This window comes from Carassius gibelio, chromosome B25 (genome assembly GCF_023724105.1).
Source record: "Carassius gibelio isolate Cgi1373 ecotype wild population from Czech Republic chromosome B25, carGib1.2-hapl.c, whole genome shotgun sequence".
Taxonomy (NCBI): Eukaryota; Metazoa; Chordata; class Actinopteri; order Cypriniformes; family Cyprinidae; genus Carassius; species Carassius gibelio.
In genome coordinates this window covers 16665438-16684260 of record NC_068420.1, presented here as the reverse complement: position 1 = coordinate 16684260, position 18823 = coordinate 16665438, and the positions used below count along the sequence as shown (strand labels likewise).

Sequence of the window (18823 nt, the reverse complement as noted above, 5' to 3'; positions counted from 1 at the left end):
CAAGATTTATGTTTTATATATCAAAACATTATTTCTGCATTTGTAACTGCAGGTTAAATGCATTCATGTCCTGCACTAAACAGTGGGTAATCTAAATGGCACTTCAGATGAAGCTTCTGTGTTTCCTCTGCATTGCAAGGATTCATTTTGTTGATACTGATTTAATTTGCCTAGTAACAGCCCAAATGTCTTATTATTCTAAATAACGCATTCCTTTAATTAAAACAACTAGTTTGAGATTTAACGGCCTATTTAATTTGAAACTTTTTACTTTTACTTGAGTAGAATTTTAGACTGGTACTTTTACTTTTATAAATTTTTAAATTTTATAAAAGTAATGGTACTTTTACTTGAGTAGAATATTTTCATACTCTTTCCACCTCTGGCAATCACTCGAACAACTTCAAAGCAATGCAATGAAACACCCTAGCAGCCACAAAGCAATGCAATGATATTCTCAGAAAACCCTCGCAACTGCAAAGAAACACAATTAAACACTCAAAACACCCTAGCAATCTCAAAGCAATGCCGTGTAACACTCAGAACACCCTAACAATTAAAAAGCAATGCGATGTAACATTCAGAACACCCGAACAATTGTGAAACAACTAAATGTAATGCTCAGAACACATTAGCAACCAAAAAACAATGCAATACAACACTCAAAACACCCTAGCAATCACAAAAAAAGAAACGTAATTTAACGCTCATAACAACCTAACCATCACAAAGCAACACAATAAAACACTCAAAACACCCCAGCAATCCCAAAGCAATGCAATGTAATGCTCAGAACACCCTGGCAATCACAAATCAATGCAATGCAACACTCAAAACAACCTAACAACTGTAAAGCAACACAGTGAAATAGTCAAAACACCCCAGCATTTATTTTACAAAGCAACAATGAAATGCTCAAAACACCCTAGAAACTGCAAAGCAATGCTCAGAACATCTTAGCAAACACATAGGGACACCTTTGCATCTACCCTGGCATTGTGGCGCGCAGAATTAGCGTGTTCAAACTCGCATTTGCTTTAGAAAATATTCCTGCTCGACACTTTGAATGACAGCATCTTCACAGGCACTAAAATTGAATTGAAGTTCTCCATTTTATTAAAAGTTGGAACTGAGGGGTTTAATCTGAGCTTTTAAAATTTGCAGTAAACTAATATGCAATCCTTATTGCACGTGTGGCAATTTATGCATGCACTTAGGGCTAAGTACTAGCTGTTGAAGGAAACTTATTTCAATGCCCTGAAATGATGATGCAAATGGTTTTGTTTTCATTCACTCCTAACTGAATTCTTGTCCTCGAAACAGAATACCTGCTCAGAAGATTTTTGTAATCCATTTACCGCAAAGCTAAATGCAGTTCTTTCTGAAAAGACTGAAACAAAAACAGCCTTTTGATTCTACAGTTTTTTTTCAGTGAATGCAATTTCAGTATTTCAATGAAATGTTATAACAAGGTCTTTCATTCACGAAGATATGCTGCTTCTGTAAAACTCTTTCAAACAGTAGCATGCTAATGCTGTAATTATATTAAGTTCAATGAGTAGCATAGTAGTATCTCAGAATTAAATATGGTTATTTAGCTTTTTCTGATTCAGGTTTGTTTACATTTTGTATTCAATTTGTCAGTTTAGTCAAGATGCAGATGTTATAAATGACAGCTGACGTTCCTTCAAATTGACATTATTGTCTTTAAAATATAGCTCTCACTTACAAAGCCCTTCATAACCTTTTCCTTCATTTGTATCTGAATTACTTCAATCTTTTTGCAAATGTAGTAAATCGTGTAGTATTCTCTACATACACAATAAATAATGCTGAGTATACATATAACATATACTATAAATAAGTATTGTATGATAGAATGATAGTATGCTTTTTTCAGTAAGGAGAGACCAAATGCAATCCGCCCAGGCTTGTAGTGCCATCTGCTGGTGGATGTGACATTAAAACAGAACATTTCATTACTGGCTTCAGTGTTATTTCAGTCTCATGGAGATACTGTTATGCTTTTTTCATATTAGAATTAAAAGATTTTGTTTTCATTTAGTTAAACCAATTTATTCGTTTGGTTAAATATGTAGGTGTATATATATATATATATTTTATTATTATTATTTTATTATGTATATATATATATATATATATATATATATATATATATATATATATATATATATATATATATATATATATATAACATGAGTAAATGTTTTTCATTTTAGGTTTAGTTGACTAACAGTTTCATGACTCAGACACAGAATGTAACATTATATGTTTATTTTTCATCAGGTAGAGACAAAATAATATAAAAGTAATACAAAATGAAGCAAAAACAATTCATTTCAAACTTCAAAAACAACCACCTTCAGAAATCACAACTATTCATGTTTACATGATTGATTGATTTCTAAGTACAGGTTTTTTTTTTTAGGAAGCCTAACATGTTAAAGTGTTTGCTTTGCATCAAATACAAATCAAGTGCACTAAACATAGTAGCTAAGGGTAAAAAATAAGGCAAATTTTATATTAATACAAAATAATTTAAATGTTTTACCCTTATAAGTCAAGAAAAATTACAAAAAAATATTTAAAATAAAGAGAAGTAGATAAAAATTAAAACCTGTAAAATACTGGACTGTAGTTAGGTAGTAGTCACTTTAAACATGACAAAATCATTTACACGTACAGAGTGCCTTTGTACACATGGCACAAGGTTTGGTTTAACTCACAAATTTACCACGCACAAATGTATACAAAGACAACTGTCTGTTTGGTGTAACTCTATTGGCATCTTTTCACTCACTTAAGTTTACAGTATGAACAAGGTTTTATCTACTGTTAGGAAGTTATGAAGATCAGGGCACAAAAAACACTGCGGGTCTTGGAGAGGACAGTGACCTTAGCTTTTGCTGGTGTGGCTGAAATATAACATTCACATCTGTTTATGCGATTAGATCATGTATGACAGATATCGATATTGCATCTGTCGGTGTTTTCTAATTAGGTGACTGTCAGAAAACAAACAGGGAAATTTTTATACATCCGCTCCACTGGAGGTTATAGGGACGAAACCTCAACCAAAGCTTTGCACAGGAAGTCCTGTCTTACCAAGCCCTACTAGAGTGAACTAAACATCACACTGTGGAACAATTTACACTCAAAACACATTATTAAAATGTCAACAGCAAAAAAAACACAGAAAACTCCCCGAAAGTACATGAATAATATCACACGTGGGTGTCCTGAAGTTTCACAGTTCTTGAGATGATTGAAAGTATTTTACAAGCCTTGATAGAGACATTGAGATGACATATTACATATGCTGTACACTATTATTTTGATCTATTTCATACTTTAACTGTTAGATTATATCATGCTCTCTATCAGATGTTTCTGTGATTTTGGCCCTCTGCAATCCCTTCTGTGCTCTCTCTCTCTCTCTCTTTCTACTCTTGGTAGTCTGACCTCTCTCTATCTCAATGTATACACACATGCACACACACATGTATATGTCCTCATGAGTTCAGCTGTTCGGACCAGGATGGGGGCTATATGCCTGAAGGTTATTGTGTTCGGTCTGTCCTTTTGCTCAGAGTTGAGGTATCCTTGGCCAAGTGTTCGCCTAATATTTCCAGAACTTCCTGGCCTTACTTCCATTTTATATAAAATACAGATGTGATCTACATCCTATGGGCTCTAGAGGCAGCAGGAAGGAAAACCCTTTGTTTGCTAGACATTTCTGTATAATAGTGTACAATTCATATTGGATAAACTACTACACCATCCCTTGCAATGCAACTATATAATGTGTGGATGTAATAATAAACTTGGAGGAAGTCTGTGAACAGAAAAATAGCTTCATGTTCATCATTCTTTACATGGGCCCAGGCAAGAACTGAAAATATTCGGACGGCATGGAAAGATAAAGATAAAGAAACATGTTATTTAACAAATATGAGCTCGATTTTTCTATCTTTATACATCTGTTCATCACTAAACAAGCTCCTGTAGACTGTAAATTTGAATCTAAAGAAGAACGAATCGAAATAAATGTTCTACTATAAATTACAAATCCACAATTTTCAAGTCTGAAAGAGTTGAAATAATCTCTAAACATCTGTCATTTTGAATTTCACTCAGAAATTGCTTGTTGGTGCATAATAGAGTAAATATTTTCAGAAAAAGTTCAGTACATCACTATGAGAGTAATCAATAATTAATGACACAATATATATATTGTACTTGAGACAATATTACTTTATAATATGCTTTACTTGTTGGGTTTAAACCAGTGGGGAATAAACCACCCAGAAACCATATTTTACATAAAATACTAAAATTCAGTCTGAGATTATATGCAAAATAACAGCTACGATTTCAGTGACAACGAAAAAGATAAAATATCAGCCTTCATCGCAGATTCAGATCATAATGGATTGAAATCCAAGCCTGTAGCTAAGAGCAGACTCAATATGTACTCTGTATGAGAAATCAACAAATGTACAACATGTACAAATATTTCGTCCAGTTGATTTCGTTAGCCAAACCTCAGCTACAGTACATCAGCAGTAAAATGCGATAAATCCTCAAAACAATGTTAAAAAGCACAACCACACTCACTAAAACATCAACAGCCTTTAACCCAAACAAAAATACATAACTTAAACAATGTAAACATATGGCTTTTCTTGTATCTTCACATTAAAGAAAACTTCCTTTGAACTTTCACTTGATGTGAAGCGCTCAACACCAACAATGTAATGTTTATAAACTTCCCAGCTAACAGAAATGTTCTTAGACCGTTTTGCTAACGATCCCATCAAGTCATGAAAACATTATTTCAGAAAGTTCAATGAATGTTCAAAATCTAAATCTTGAAGTTTTTTAAAAAAAGTTTCAAAAGCTTTTTTTCTTAGTTACAAATTTTTAAGGAACATTTAGCAAACATTATGTGAATGTGTTCCCCGAACATTCTAAAACAAGTAGTAATCTTTAAAAAATGTTTTAAAAGAAAAACGTTCCTTGAATGATGCATGAATAGCATAGCTAACATTTGAGAACATTATTAAAGACCAGATAACTTTGAACAAACATTGGACGTCACAAGAACGTTTATTCATAACTTTGAGAGAACATTGCCAAAGTTCTCAGAATGTTTCCGGTTTGCTGGGTTTATATTCTCTCAACTACAAGATCAAGTAAATACCAGTCAATGTAGTTCCAAAAGCTGGTAATTTCTTCACTTTGTGCATAAAACATACGTTTAGTCATAAGATGTGAGAGTAAAGATGCGTTTGCTAAATAGTGGAAATGTGTTCTTGAATACTAACAGCCAAACAAATATAGAAGTGGCTTGCAAATACCACACAGAAAAATCTAAGAATCTAGTTACTATAGAAACATAGTGAGTTTTGGAATGTTTCCTCACTGGTGCTCCAGTTCAGCCATGTTTGAAATGCAATAAGTGGAGAAACACTACATAACCGTTAATTCAATCTGCCTTAATACCACATGGTGAGACGGATTCTTTTCTATTTGAATGGTTCTAAAAGCCGAAAGTGACTCTTTAACCAATCACACACTTTTAAAACAGTTTAAGGCAAAGCATATGTATTGTTGTACCAGTGGAAATTTGAAATTCAAATTATTGACTTTATCCTTCTGGAAAGCCCTCCCAAATACCCTGTTTCTGTCCCCTAACCTTACTGTGGCTGAGAGGGATCTACATTGGCTCGTCGTAGTTGTAAGTTGGTGCGGCTGAGTACTGCTGACCCTGCATGCCCCCCTGTACAGCCCCCATAGCTGCCTGCTGGACGTGAGGGTTCTTCCAAGCACCAGAGGTCCATTCTTCCTGGGCCTTGCTCATGCTGCCCCCGCTGCCACGGTAGAAGTTGTGAACCTGACACAGAAGAACATTTTATTGCTCAAATGTTGTCCTTTTATAGCGCAGAAGATCACCTGTCCTTACCAAGCATCAAGTTGTTTATTAACTTTGACTATATCAGAATATATTTGTATATATTTAATATACAGATTGCTTTCATTTAACTTTTTCAAATTTTCTTTGTTCAGGAATCCTAAGAAAAATAGACCAAAAATTAGACAACATTTAGAGGATAGATCAACTAAATTAGACACAATATAAACGATATGTCAGTAATTTTTCTCATAGAACCAATAAGCACTAAATATTTGATAATAATAATAATAGTCTAAAATTATCTAAAACATTTTCGGTTAATATCGTAACCTCGGTTTCCTGAAAGCAGGAACGAGACATCATGGAGCTTCTCCGTTTATGGGAACTCCTTCCCTTCAAACCTTTCCTGAAGTACTATTGGCTCACGCTAGTCCAAATGACTGGCCAATTGTCGCGAATTATGCAGATTGCATGCAAATATTGATGAGCTCAAGAGGCAGAATAAATGCAGTGCATGTGACACTTATGTCAGGATCTGATACTGAATGACACTTAGCTGGTCGAGTTTCAAATGAGGTAACGACAGTAAACGGAAACATTCCCTCTCGAGCTTCACCAAACATTGCGGAGCTTCTCTGCTTATCGGAAAGATATGTTTCCCAGTAGGGAACGAATCAAGGCAATAGCGGCCACATAGATTTTCAGAGATGACGGAAGACATCCACTATCCAGCCTGTACTTCGAAAACACAGAGCATCCAACATTGAGCAAGCTTCCAGATCGATATGAACATCAAGAACACTCCGCATTTTAGGGCATACAAATGTTTCGTGGAGGGCGCCCATGCCTCAGAGAGCATGCCGAGTCCCAGCAGCCTCTGAAATCCTGAAAGTGAACCTGAAATAGCACCGGGTATATAAAATGGCCGCCCAGCGCTCCGGAGAGAGGTGAGCGTCTCCGCCGAGTCGAAGCGAGAATACTCTTCTGGATGTACACACATAGCCCTAGGGACTCCAAGTGATGGAGCTGCTTGTCTATAAGACTGACTAGCCTGTCCTGTCAATAAGCTGAAATCAGCCAATCATGCAGAGAGTTCAGAATGCGCATTCTGCTTGCTCTGAGGGGGGAAAGTGTTGTATCCATGCACTCCGAGAAAGTGCGTGGGGCCAAAGCCAGCCCAAAAGGAAGAACAGTGTATTGGTACGCTGTGACCTCGAAAGTTAACCTCAGAAAGCGTCTGTGATGCTGTGCTATCTGTATGTAAAAGTACATGTCTTTTAGGACCACGGCCGCAAAACAGTCCCTGGGGTGAATTTCTCCAAGATCTGTTTCAGCATTTTCATTCTGTAGAGATACTTGCAAAGCGCTCTATTGATGGGCCTGAGATCTAGGATTGGGCAGAGTCCCCCATCTCTATTGGGTACTACGAAATAGAGCCTGTAAAACCCGCTCTTCAGCTCACTTGGATGGACTTGCTCTTTCGCTCCTATTTTTCGAGCAGGCCACATACCTCTTGTCTCAGAACCAGGGCATTTCGAAACACTGTTAGAGACTGTACCATGCCATTGAAATGGGGTAGTTTGTGTCTGAACTGAAGGGCTCTATCACACCGAGTAGCCAGCGTGCGATTCTGGGAATAATTTTCCACAAATTCAGGAACTGACATAATGGCTTTAGCGGCTTGGTCGTTGGATGCACTGGCGAGTGGTGCGTTTATCAAGCACAAACTTAAACAATTTCGGGACAGCTTGAGGCGATTGGGCACTGGGCCGACCGAGGACTGCCTGAAAGAGTTGGGAGTGAGGTTGGAGGGAGTCACCGGGGTATTAAGGAGAACTTTATGGTCTGCGTCCTTGAGGTCAGCTAAGTTCAACCACAGGTGCCCCTGAAGGAAGACCATGAAACCCAGCACCTTACCAATCTTCACTGTCATCAAAGCGAAGTCCATCACTGCACGGGGGACTAACACCATCGAATCAACTTGCTGGCGAGAGGATCTAGCATACCAGGGGTGGAGCTTACTCTTGGCAGGCTTCTCCGGGGGGCTCCGGGTAAGCTTGAGCTCCAGGACACCTTTCGTCATAACCCTCGGGAGCACCTCCTGGAGGTCTGGGGGCCCCTTGCTGTCAGGGCAGAGATGGACATTGAGCCCTTATCCTCTTCCTTCTGGTCGAACGACATGAAGTCTAAGAGGTTCGGAGGAGAGTAGAAGCAGTCCTCTGGGAAGGTGATTGGGGAACGGGTTGACCGCTGCTGATTCGGGCGTGACGAGTCAACACTCCCGCCTTCGGTAGGGGACTGGGGGGCCCACCAGAAACATGCTGGCAGCAGTGGGCCTCACCTTAAACAAACCACGAGCCAAGTTGTGGCGAGTCTGAAGCACGTAGGCCGGCAGGTCGGCACAATGAATAATGAATAATAAATCCCCCCACTAAAATCTAATGTTTTCAAGTGAGTTTAGGGATCACAACAATATATTGCACTGTATAAAAATGCTTACTAATTTAAATTGCTTTTAAAGATTACTGTTACTAAATTATTAGTGTTTTCAAAGATCAAAGTTTGTGACTAATTGCTAATATGTAAGCCAATAACTTTTTAATATGAGAACCAATAACTGATATATGGTATATATAAAAAAATAAATAAAAGTAATATGATTCTATATGTTGTCTATCAAAAAACACACGCTAACATCAAAGGTTTCGAATGTTTAAAAAGCATTTAGTTATCACAACCTTATAATGCACAGTATAAAAAAAATTATATTTAAATATTTGTTAACTATTAATGTTATTAAATTAATTTTGTATTTTTTTTTATTAAATATTGTGGTTGATATGTAAGCCAATAATTATTTTCATAGAACCAATAATCATTAAATTGAAGATATTAATATTTTTTTAAATCTGAGCACAGTTCAAGACCCTCTTCAGAAATTCTAGAGAAAATGTGAGATTGCTGAGGATTTTTTGTGCAGGAGAAATTAATTACTGTAATTACAGTGTCGGAGAAAAATGATCTTAATCAACAAAAAATGTTAATGTTAAACATACATTCATAATTGCTTGAATTTTAGGAAATATCATGAGATCTGTGTATATTCAAAACAATGATGATGGAGGAACAGTAACGGTACCTTGGTGAGGGCAATGAACGAGAGAACAGCCACGACAGTGAACATTATGGTTGGAATCAGCATAACAACAGCAGAGCCAATGTTATTGCCGAAAAAAGAGATGGTGGCAAGCCAGCCACTGTAATTCAAACACATAAAGAAGACATATTCTCCTCATTAACAAGATACATGCAAAGCTTATATAAATTCAGAATACAACGTTATAACGTAAACAGACCATAATATATGTGCAATAAAATAATTACATGACGCAAGAGAGTGCATGAGTTATTTCAGTTTCTATAGGGTACTCAAACTGGAACTGACCCAGATTTGCTCTACTATATGTGTCCACACTACTGCTGGGTTACCAATAACCCAGTTTGGGTTGTTTTGCCAATCACTTCTGGGTTAAGTATTGATAAACCTACCATTTTGAGTTGTTCATTTAACCCATCACGATAGTTTATCTGTCTAATTTCTTACACACAATAAGCAGTTCTTACCATACTCCCCATCCTGGGATTCCAATACTCTGGATGATACTAATCACCACTTGCGCCATGAAGACGAAAAAGAATGCCATGAAGTTGAAAGAACTGTCCGTCCTATGAAAGAAAGTGTAAACTTCATTAGGGTTGTGCACAAAGACATGATTACAACTCAAAGACTTTTATCTCGGAAGCCACAGCATCAATTGAACTCACCTGAAGGCCTTGTAGATGGGCCTAAACCAGCACACATATGAGCAAGGGGTGAACAGTATCAGCCATAGAATAGCCAACCCAAAATTGGCTCCCCCGCCCCCTCCGCACATCCATGCTAGACAGCCAATCAGGTTCAATGCAAGGGTGGCACTATTTACTGTGAGTGAACAAAAAATTGAGCTTCATTTAAAAACTTATTTCATTCAGTTAGAACTAAATATATGTTATATATAATATAGCATTTGTTTCATAATTTGATGTTGTAGGTGAATACATTACAAAGAAAGCCAAAATTACCACATCTACCAGAACAAGGCAGATACCAAATCTATATGACTTATATCTATACAAGTTATCTATAGTATGTTTTAGATACTAATACACATTTGCATTTATCTCCATAAACACTTACTTTCTCAAGCAAATCTAATGCTTGTGATTCTCATTATAGCATAGTAAACTGGACAGCTACACAAGAGTAACGTGACACATCACATATTTACTTCAATATTGACAGTTCAAAATACAAAACCTGTCTGTACAGGTTTTCCTTTGTCTGTTTCTCTCAGTGTTTAAGAGTGAACACAAAAGTGACAGTGTAAAGGCAAATAAAGCTACATGATTGCAATCTACACACCACGATGAACATTAAATGACATGCACTGAGAATACTGCAAAAATATACAATATATGCTGAAATATGAACGTACATATCCATAGGTAATACAGTCGTTTGCACATTGTACGATGCTGGTCTGGGATCTCATTGAAGTCTTGGTAAAAACATGGTTTCAGTGGAATGGACCGTGGAAGAGGTGGAAAATTGTTTTCTGTGTGAAAAAAAAACACACAAATTAAAACTTAACTCATTTAGTTCTGGTTCACTAACAAAGCTAGGACTATTTGGACATGTACCATTTGTAGGACCATGCAGTACATTACAGTAAATAATACCACGATACTTGAATATGTTAACAATTCAGGTCTGTTTAAGAAAATTGTAAGCTCTCACCTGCCATGGAGATTCTTTTTTAAGATCACCAACGTCAAACTTTATAATTTAAAAACCTGTAGAAACACACATTACAGACACATACTCAATGAAACACTGTAGAGAGAGTGGGTTCATGAACAGGTTATAATTATATTAGCATATATTTAAGTGTGAAAGGGAAGCTTATCCTTTGAAATCTATCGAAACTTAACTAAGTGTAACCCAACAGCATGGTAACTGTGAAATAACTTGAGTAAACACAACTTAGCACACAAGCCAGATCCCTAGTAAAGCAAATTATTCCTTATACAGTATTACAATATTGCCTTGCCATAAATCCAAAGCTTACAAATCTTAAAATGATTTCTACAAGCCCACAGGAAATGTCCAGGTTTCCCTCCAAACTGACGTCAGCTCGACTGAACCTCGCTTTATTTTCTTATGTTTAGAGAGTAACATAAAATATTAATTGATTGAAAATTTTCCAAACAAGATTAATATTCCAAATTCAGATTACTAGCATTTTTAGAAAACTTTACATATACTGGTTTAATTTGTTCATGGCAATAATGATGCTAAAATAAAGCAGAAATATAACAATATTTCCAAACATATAACCCTAGCAATAGCACACTGTAACGGTGGATTGTTATTTTCATAACCTCTGATTTGATCCTTCAAATGAATAAGGAAGACATGGTATACATGACCACATACAGCTGTCAAGACGACACGATTAGAGTAAACAGAATGAAGAATGATTCGAACTATTTGAACCTTGCTAGCAATTATTATAACTCGTTTATTTGTAGCAAATATTCACCACCATTTATACATAGCAGCTATATTTTAAAGAGCCACACAGATGGGAAATCAAAAATTTGTTCACACACACACACACACACAGACGCTCTGGTTACCAGTTGGTGTGATGGCATTGTGTCGAGGAGACAGTATGTTATGAGTCATTTACCCCTGATAACCCCGAAAAGAACTTAAATTACACTTTCAGTTTTAATCGTACAGATAAGAGCAATACATCAATCGAATCTATAAAGGGTCTACTTTTTTTGGGATACAGACATAACTTTGTGCACTTATAAAATAAAAATAACAAACAAGGTGTGCTGTCTGCAGCCTGTCTGCGCTGATCTTCATTTACAAACACGTCATTAAAATGAAGTGTAACTCCCTGAATACTCAACGAAGAGACATGAGAGAGATATCTATAGAAAGCAAGACATGTCTACTTTTAAACTAAACAAGTGCTGCCGAAAACAGATATTCTGTGATAAAGTAATCCATATGAAAACAATCATGTCTCCCTTCGTTATATGTGACCACGCCCCCGCGTTGAACGCGCTATTCAGATTCAAACTGACATGAAATCTCAGCAATAAATTGTATGTTAATTTTAATTTGTTTGTAAAATTACTTTATATAATTTATATAATAAAATTTAAAAAATTGAATTTTTCTTAATTATTACAATTTTTAAAAAAATTTGTTTTAAATAACGCATAGGGTTTTCAGGTTACAGGATTACAATCATTGTATAATGGATAATGTGCTGGAAAATTAGTATCTTTTCCATTTTCCTTACAGTCAGTGTACTAACTAAACAACAATCACATGTACAAGCTGCTAACAAAGTGTATCTTAAATGAACAATTACTCAAATATTATTATTATATATAACTCGATACACATTATGCGTGACTGCTAGGCATCTTTGGTTTCCTTTTTTTTTTTTTTTTTGATGGAATATGTGTCCCTTATCAAAGTCACTAATCAAAAGTTGGCAAATACATTTTTCAAATTTGCAACATTTAATGCTAAGCGCTGTTGGAAGAAAAAGTTAAGGTTGTCTAAAAAGTTGCTAAATTTAGCAACGAATAGGGGAGGAGGGACGGTACACTTTGGTGGTGAATCTGATATAATTTGTGATACTCTCACATTCACTGCTCTTCAAGTTCATGAGCCCTTTTCACATTTCCGGCTTTCTCAACAACGGAAGTCGTGGTTAACTTAACTTGAAGATCAGTGAATAAAAATGCACGATAGTGTTTATCCCTTTCAGTAAAAGGAAAAAAAACGGAAGAATTAAAACGAAAGTCAGAAGAGAGAACGATGTCAAATTTACCGTCCCTTCCCTATTAGAAACACTCTCGGGTAACCTTTTTTTTTTTTTTTTTTTTTTTTTTTTTTTTGTAATTTGATGCCAATGTAATATATTAGAAATAATAGTGTTATAAATGTAAAAAATATATATATATAAAATTAAAAAAAAAACTTTCGAGGATTTACGATGCTGATGATCTTTATCACGCGTCATCACAGTCTTGTGAACAGAGTCCGTTATTTATCATGTAGCTTTTACACGTAGAGATTATTACCAACTGTTTATTTGTAACAATTATAATCAATTAACGTCATTATTATCGCATCGAGCCAAACCCGGCTGCAGTGTGAAGGACGTGTGGCCGGGGTTTACATATATAAAACGATAATCTAGTTGCCATAACATTAAAAGCTATTCAATCCCATTGGGAGGTATCATATAAAACGCAAGATTAGACTCGAAAGAGAAGAAAAAAGCTAAGAATATTCAGCGAGAGCATTTCACTCATTTCAGAGCGGTGTGGAGGTCGAGCTGAGCGCCCTTCAGAAGAGAAGATGAACAGCTAGGTTTATTCAGCTGTGCGAGCATTTCTGATTTCACCTGCATGTAAGACACACTACATCTGTTCTGTACGTTACATAAATGTGGAAAACACCGGTGAGAAAGTGAAATCCTCGGTGGAAACCGTTCCCCTTACCTTCTCGTGCGTTCGCGAAAGGGATATGTTGCCGCTGCACGCGTCCTCTCGCATCTAACAAACACGTTTCCATTCAGTGATCGATGCACTTATGATGGGGATGTTCTCCACATCCGTTATCTCACTCAGGAGATGAAAACAATCACGTCACGTTACTCCTACACACGAACGCGCATCGATGAGCATCCGTTCCGCGCGCGCGAGAATTATTCAGCCTCTAGACTCTCGCGATACTTCGCTCCGACGCGAGGCCGCTCTCCGCGGTCCTGAAGCATGTACTCTACATTAAAGGAAGAAAATGAGATTGAGAGAGGAATAAGTACTACCTGTAATGTCTGGTATGCAGTCATGTGACATGTGTACACACACACACACACACACACACACAGACACACTGGGGCGCTGTAAAGGGGGGGGTAAACGATGACGATTCTCGGGGCCCATGACTAAGATGGGGCCCAGAGAAGCCCCCAATGAAGCTGTGGTGCTAAAAAGAAATATTTGATAGAAAAAAGGATTAACTTTAAATTATTCTATTTGCTGTTTCCTGGTGTCAAATTTTTTTGTTTTTGTTTAGGAAACACAAACGTCCGTGGGCCCCTCTCCCCCTCTCGATTATCATAAAATGGTTCAGTCCGCCCAAATTGTATCCAGTAACCAAGGCAACACAATAGCGCCGGCAGATTCAACTTGACAGAGGATGTGAAAATGCCTCAAAAATCTGGAAGTCAAAAAACGGAAAGAGAAAAAAATAGGAGAAGTGAAAGAGGCAAAGGGTCGACAGTATGTTACCCAATATTTCACAAGAAAAGGTGGGTTTGTTAGTGGACCGCCCGTGACAATGATCAATTACATTCAATTCAAGTTTATTTGTATAGCGCTTTTTACAATACGAATCGTTACAAAGCAACTTTACAGAAAATTATGTTTCTACAATATTTAGTAGTAGCTTATGGTGGTGACTGTCAGTTTGTGCACGTTTGACAGGATTTTTTTAAAAAATGAATACAAGACGTAGTCAGCTAGACAATGAACATTATTAATATTATTAATTAATAATTATTATATGATTCAGTCACACTTGTAGCAATATTTGTTAGTTCTGTTTGTTGATTCAGGGTTAGCATCATCTGAGGTCCTCTGAGGGTCAGCATCATCTCTTCTCAGGTGTTCTGGGTCCAGACTGAAGCTTGTAAATGCCGTGGCAAAACAAAGAAACAAAATAGAGACATCATTAGCATAAATGCTGATGACAAACTAAAATTAGTTTAACCAAAGCTAATGAATAAATTTGCACATTTGATCAGATGCAACTACACTCACGATTTAAGAGATACATTATTCGAATGCTTGGCGAAAGAGATGCGATTTTAATCTAGATTTAAACAGAGAGAGTGTGTCTGAACCCCGAACATTATCAGGAAGGCTATTCCAGAGTTTGGGAGCCAAATGTGAAAAAGCTCTACCTCCTTTAGTGGACTTTGCTATCCTAGGAACTACCAAAAGTCCAGCGTTTTGTGACCTTAGGGTGCGTGATGGGTTGTAACGTGGTAGAAGGCTAGTTAGGTACGCAGGAGCTAAACCATTTAGGGCCTTATAGGTAAGTAATGATAATTTGTAACTGATACGGAACTTAATAGGTAGCCAGTGCAGAGACTGTAAAATTGGGGTAATATGATCATATTTTCTTGACCTGGTAAGGACTCTAGCTGCTGCATTTTGGACTACCTGTAGCTTGTTTATTGATGAAGCAGGACAACCACCTAGAAGTGCATTACAATAATCCAGTCTAGAGGTCATGAATGCATGAACTAGCTTTTCTGCATCAGAAACAGATAACATGTTTCTTAGCTTGGCAATGTTTCTAAGATGGAAGAATGCAGTTTTTGTAACATTGGAAATATGATTTTCAAAAGACAATTTGCTGTCTAATATGACACCCAGATTTCTGACTGTAGAGGAAGCAACAGTACATCCGTCTAGTTGCAAATTGTAATCTACAAGATTCTGTGTAGTGTTTTTTGGTCCAATAATTAATATCTCTGTCTTATCCAAATGTAATTGGAGAAAATCATTTGTCATCCAATCTTTTTCATTTTTAACACACTCTGTTAGCTTAGATAATTGAGAAGTTTCATCTGGTCTTGTTGAGATATATAGCTGAGTATCATCAGCATAACAGTGGAAGCTAATTCCGTATTTTCTAATAATATTACCAAGGGGCAACATGTATATTGAAAATAGAAGGGGACCTAGGACGGATCCTTGTGGCTCTCCATATTTTACTGATGATAAATGAGCGACACCCCATTTAAGTAAACAAAATGGTAGCGATCGGACAGGTAGGATCTAAACCATCTTAGAGCCTGCCCTTGAATACCTGTATAGTTTTGTAATCTATCTAGGAGTATGTCATGATCTAAGGTGTCGAACGCAGCACTAAGATCAAGTAAGACTAGAAATGAGATGCAGCCTTGGTCTGACGCAAGGAGCAGGTCATTTGTAATTTTAACAAGTGGAGTTTCTGTGCTATGGTGGGGCCTGAAACCTGACTGAAATTCTTCATACAGATCATTTTTATGCAGGTGCTCAATTGAGCAGACACAACTTTTTCTAAAATTTTTGACATAAATGGAAAATTTGAAATAGGCCTATAATTTGCCAGTACACTAGGATCTAGTTTTGGTTTCTTAATAAGAGGCTTGATAACCGCCAGCTTGAATGGTTTTGGGACGTGACCTAAAGATAACAACGAGTTAATAATATTGAGAAGCGGTTCTTCGGCTACAGGTAACAACTCTTTCAGTAATTTAGTGGGTACGGGATCTAATAAACATGTTGTTGGTTTAGATACAGTGATAAGTTTAATTAGTTCTTCCTGTCCTATGGTTGTAATGCACTGCAGTTTATCTTTGGGTGCGATGGATGAAACTGAAGTGTTAGACGCTGTAGAATCTACATTCGCTATTGTATTTCTAATTTTATCTATTTTATCAGTGAAGAAATTCATAAAGTCATTACTATTTAACGTTGGTGGAATATTTGAATCAGGTGGCGTCGGGTAATTTGTTAATTTAGCCACTGTGCTAAATAAAAATCTTGGATTGTTTTGGTTATTTTCTATGAGTTTGTGTATATGCTCTGCCCTAGCAGTTTTTAGAGTCTGTCTATGGCTGGACATACTGTTTTTCCATGCAATTCTAAAAACTTCCAAGTTAGTTTTTCTCCATTTGCGTTCAAGACTACGAGTTTCTTTCTTGAGAGAGTGAGTATTACTGTTATACCATGGCACAGTACGTTTTTCTCTAACCTTTTTTTTTATTTTAAATTTGATGGGGGCAACAGTTTCTAATGTATTAGAGAAATTAGTTCCCATGTTGTCAGTCATTTCGTCTAATTCATGTGTATTTTGGGGTACAGATAGCAGTTGAGATAGATCAGGCAGGTTATTTGCAAATCTTTCTTTGGTGGCTGGAAAAACAGTTCTGCCCAGACGGTAACGCTGAGACATATAGTTAATATCAGTTATATGCAGCATGCACGATACAAGGAAATGGTCTGTAACATCTTCACTTTGAGATACAATATCTATAGCAGTAAGATCGATTCCATGAGATATAATTAAATCTAGTGTATGATTAAAACTATGAGTGGGCCCGGTGACATTTTGCTTGACTCCAAAAGGGTTTATTAGGTCAGTAAACGCAAGTCCTAATGTATCATTTGTATTATCAACGTGAATATCTCCCATGATTAGCGCTTTATCAACTGTAACTAGAAGGTCTGAGTGGAAATCTGCAAATTCTTTTAGGAATTCTGTATATGGCCCTGGTGGTCTATACACAGTAGCCAAAGCAAGAGATACATTAGATTTCTTTTGCATGTCTGACAGTGTAACATTTACCAGAAGTATTTCAAAAGAGTTAAACCTATATCCTGTTTTCTGGGTAACATTGAAAATATCACTGTATATTGTTGCAACACCTCTGCCACGACCAGTCTGACGGGGCTCATGCTTATAGCAGTAGTTTGGTGGAGTAGACTCATTTAGACCAAAAAAATCATTTGGTTTTAGCCAGGTTTCAGTCAAGCAGAGTACATCAAAACTATTATCTGTGATCATTTCATTTACAATAACTGCTTTGGGTGTGAGTGATCAAATATATATGAGCCCAAACTTTAAAAATTGTTTTTGTTCATTTACTTAACATTTTTCTGGTTTAATTGCGATAAGATTTTTTCTAGATCCTACAATAAATTTATATTTTGACATCACTATTCGGGGAACAGTCACAGTCTTAATAGTTTTTACAGTGCAAGTACTTTTATCATTTAAGCGGGTGGAACAAAAGTCATCATAATGGTTATTTGAGAATTGACTTACTAGTCACATGGAGCGAAGTGTCCTGGAGATGTTGTCAGAAAGCAGCTCTGCTTCGATTTTACTGGAGTTTAATCCATCAGCGCAAAACAGCCTAGGACGCTCCCAGAAAAGATTCCAGTTATTAACAAATAGCAGTTTCTGTTCTTTACACCATGACAACAACCATTCATTTAAAGCAAAAAGTCTACTGAACCTTTCGTGTCCTCGTCGATACGTGGGCAGTAGTCCTGACATGATGATCGTCGCCGCGGGCGTTTACATTCGGCTAAGGTAGCACGGACTTGTCGGACGATGGAATCTCCGATGATTATAGCATTGCGTCCTGTCTCGCGGAGGGGAGCGAAGCGGTTCCGGATGGAGATCTCGAAGGCAGGAGGGGGAGAAGTCGTCGCCCGGGGCTCGGCTCGCGTCCTCCGCTGTGATGGCACCCAGGGTCCGTGGTGTCCCGGCGTCGCAGTAAAGGACATCTGGGAAGAGCGCGTCCTGGGTGCACCGGGCCTGTGCAGAGCTCTCCGCTCTCTCAGCTGGGCCTGCCTCTCCTCCAGGTCACGAATCTGCTTCCCCACGGCCTCGAGCTCAAGCTGCACAGAGTGGAGACATTCATCCGCCATTAAAGCAAGTAACAGTGAGTACAACAGTGGTAATGTGTGTGAACAGAGTATTAGCAATATAAGCGCAGTTAGCAGCAACCACACTTGCTGATGCTAACGGGCTATAAGCTAATAGCGGACCCGGGAGATCAAAATAAAACTAGTGATAGTGAGGCGCTCTGATTGTTTTTGTTGTAGAATACAATAGAGGATATATTCACACGTTGTAGAAATGGAAACAATGGTGTATAAAATTGATTTTTAAGTTAAAAA

General features: G+C 37.2%; 1 protein-coding gene across 1 annotated transcript; it reads right to left on the bottom strand.

The window, feature by feature from the left end:
• Positions 1-2280: 2280 nt before the first annotated feature.
• On the bottom strand, positions 2281-13860 carry LOC128014470 (secretory carrier-associated membrane protein 5). The gene is made up of 7 exons (XM_052598064.1): positions 13577-13860; positions 10776-10831; positions 10474-10593; positions 9764-9920; positions 9563-9664; positions 9078-9195; positions 2281-5917 (listed from the first exon to the last, which is right to left on the bottom strand). Exons 2-7 carry the CDS (start codon positions 10780-10782, stop codon positions 5741-5743), a joined length of 681 nt encoding a protein of 226 aa, XP_052454024.1. The 5' UTR covers positions 10783-10831; positions 13577-13860; the 3' UTR covers positions 2281-5740.
• Positions 13861-18823: the final 4963 nt, after the last annotated feature.

Bases quoted from the DNA above. Each gene is read 5' to 3' on its own strand.
- LOC128014470 (XM_052598064.1), bottom strand. The intron at 9,921-10,473 runs GTACGTTCATAT...GTTCACTCACAG, and splicing joins ACTGTATTACCTATGGATAT to TAAATAGTGCCACCCTTGCA. The intron at 9,665-9,763 runs GTGAGTTCAATT...TTTCTTTCATAG, and splicing joins CCCATCTACAAGGCCTTCAG to GACGGACAGTTCTTTCAACT.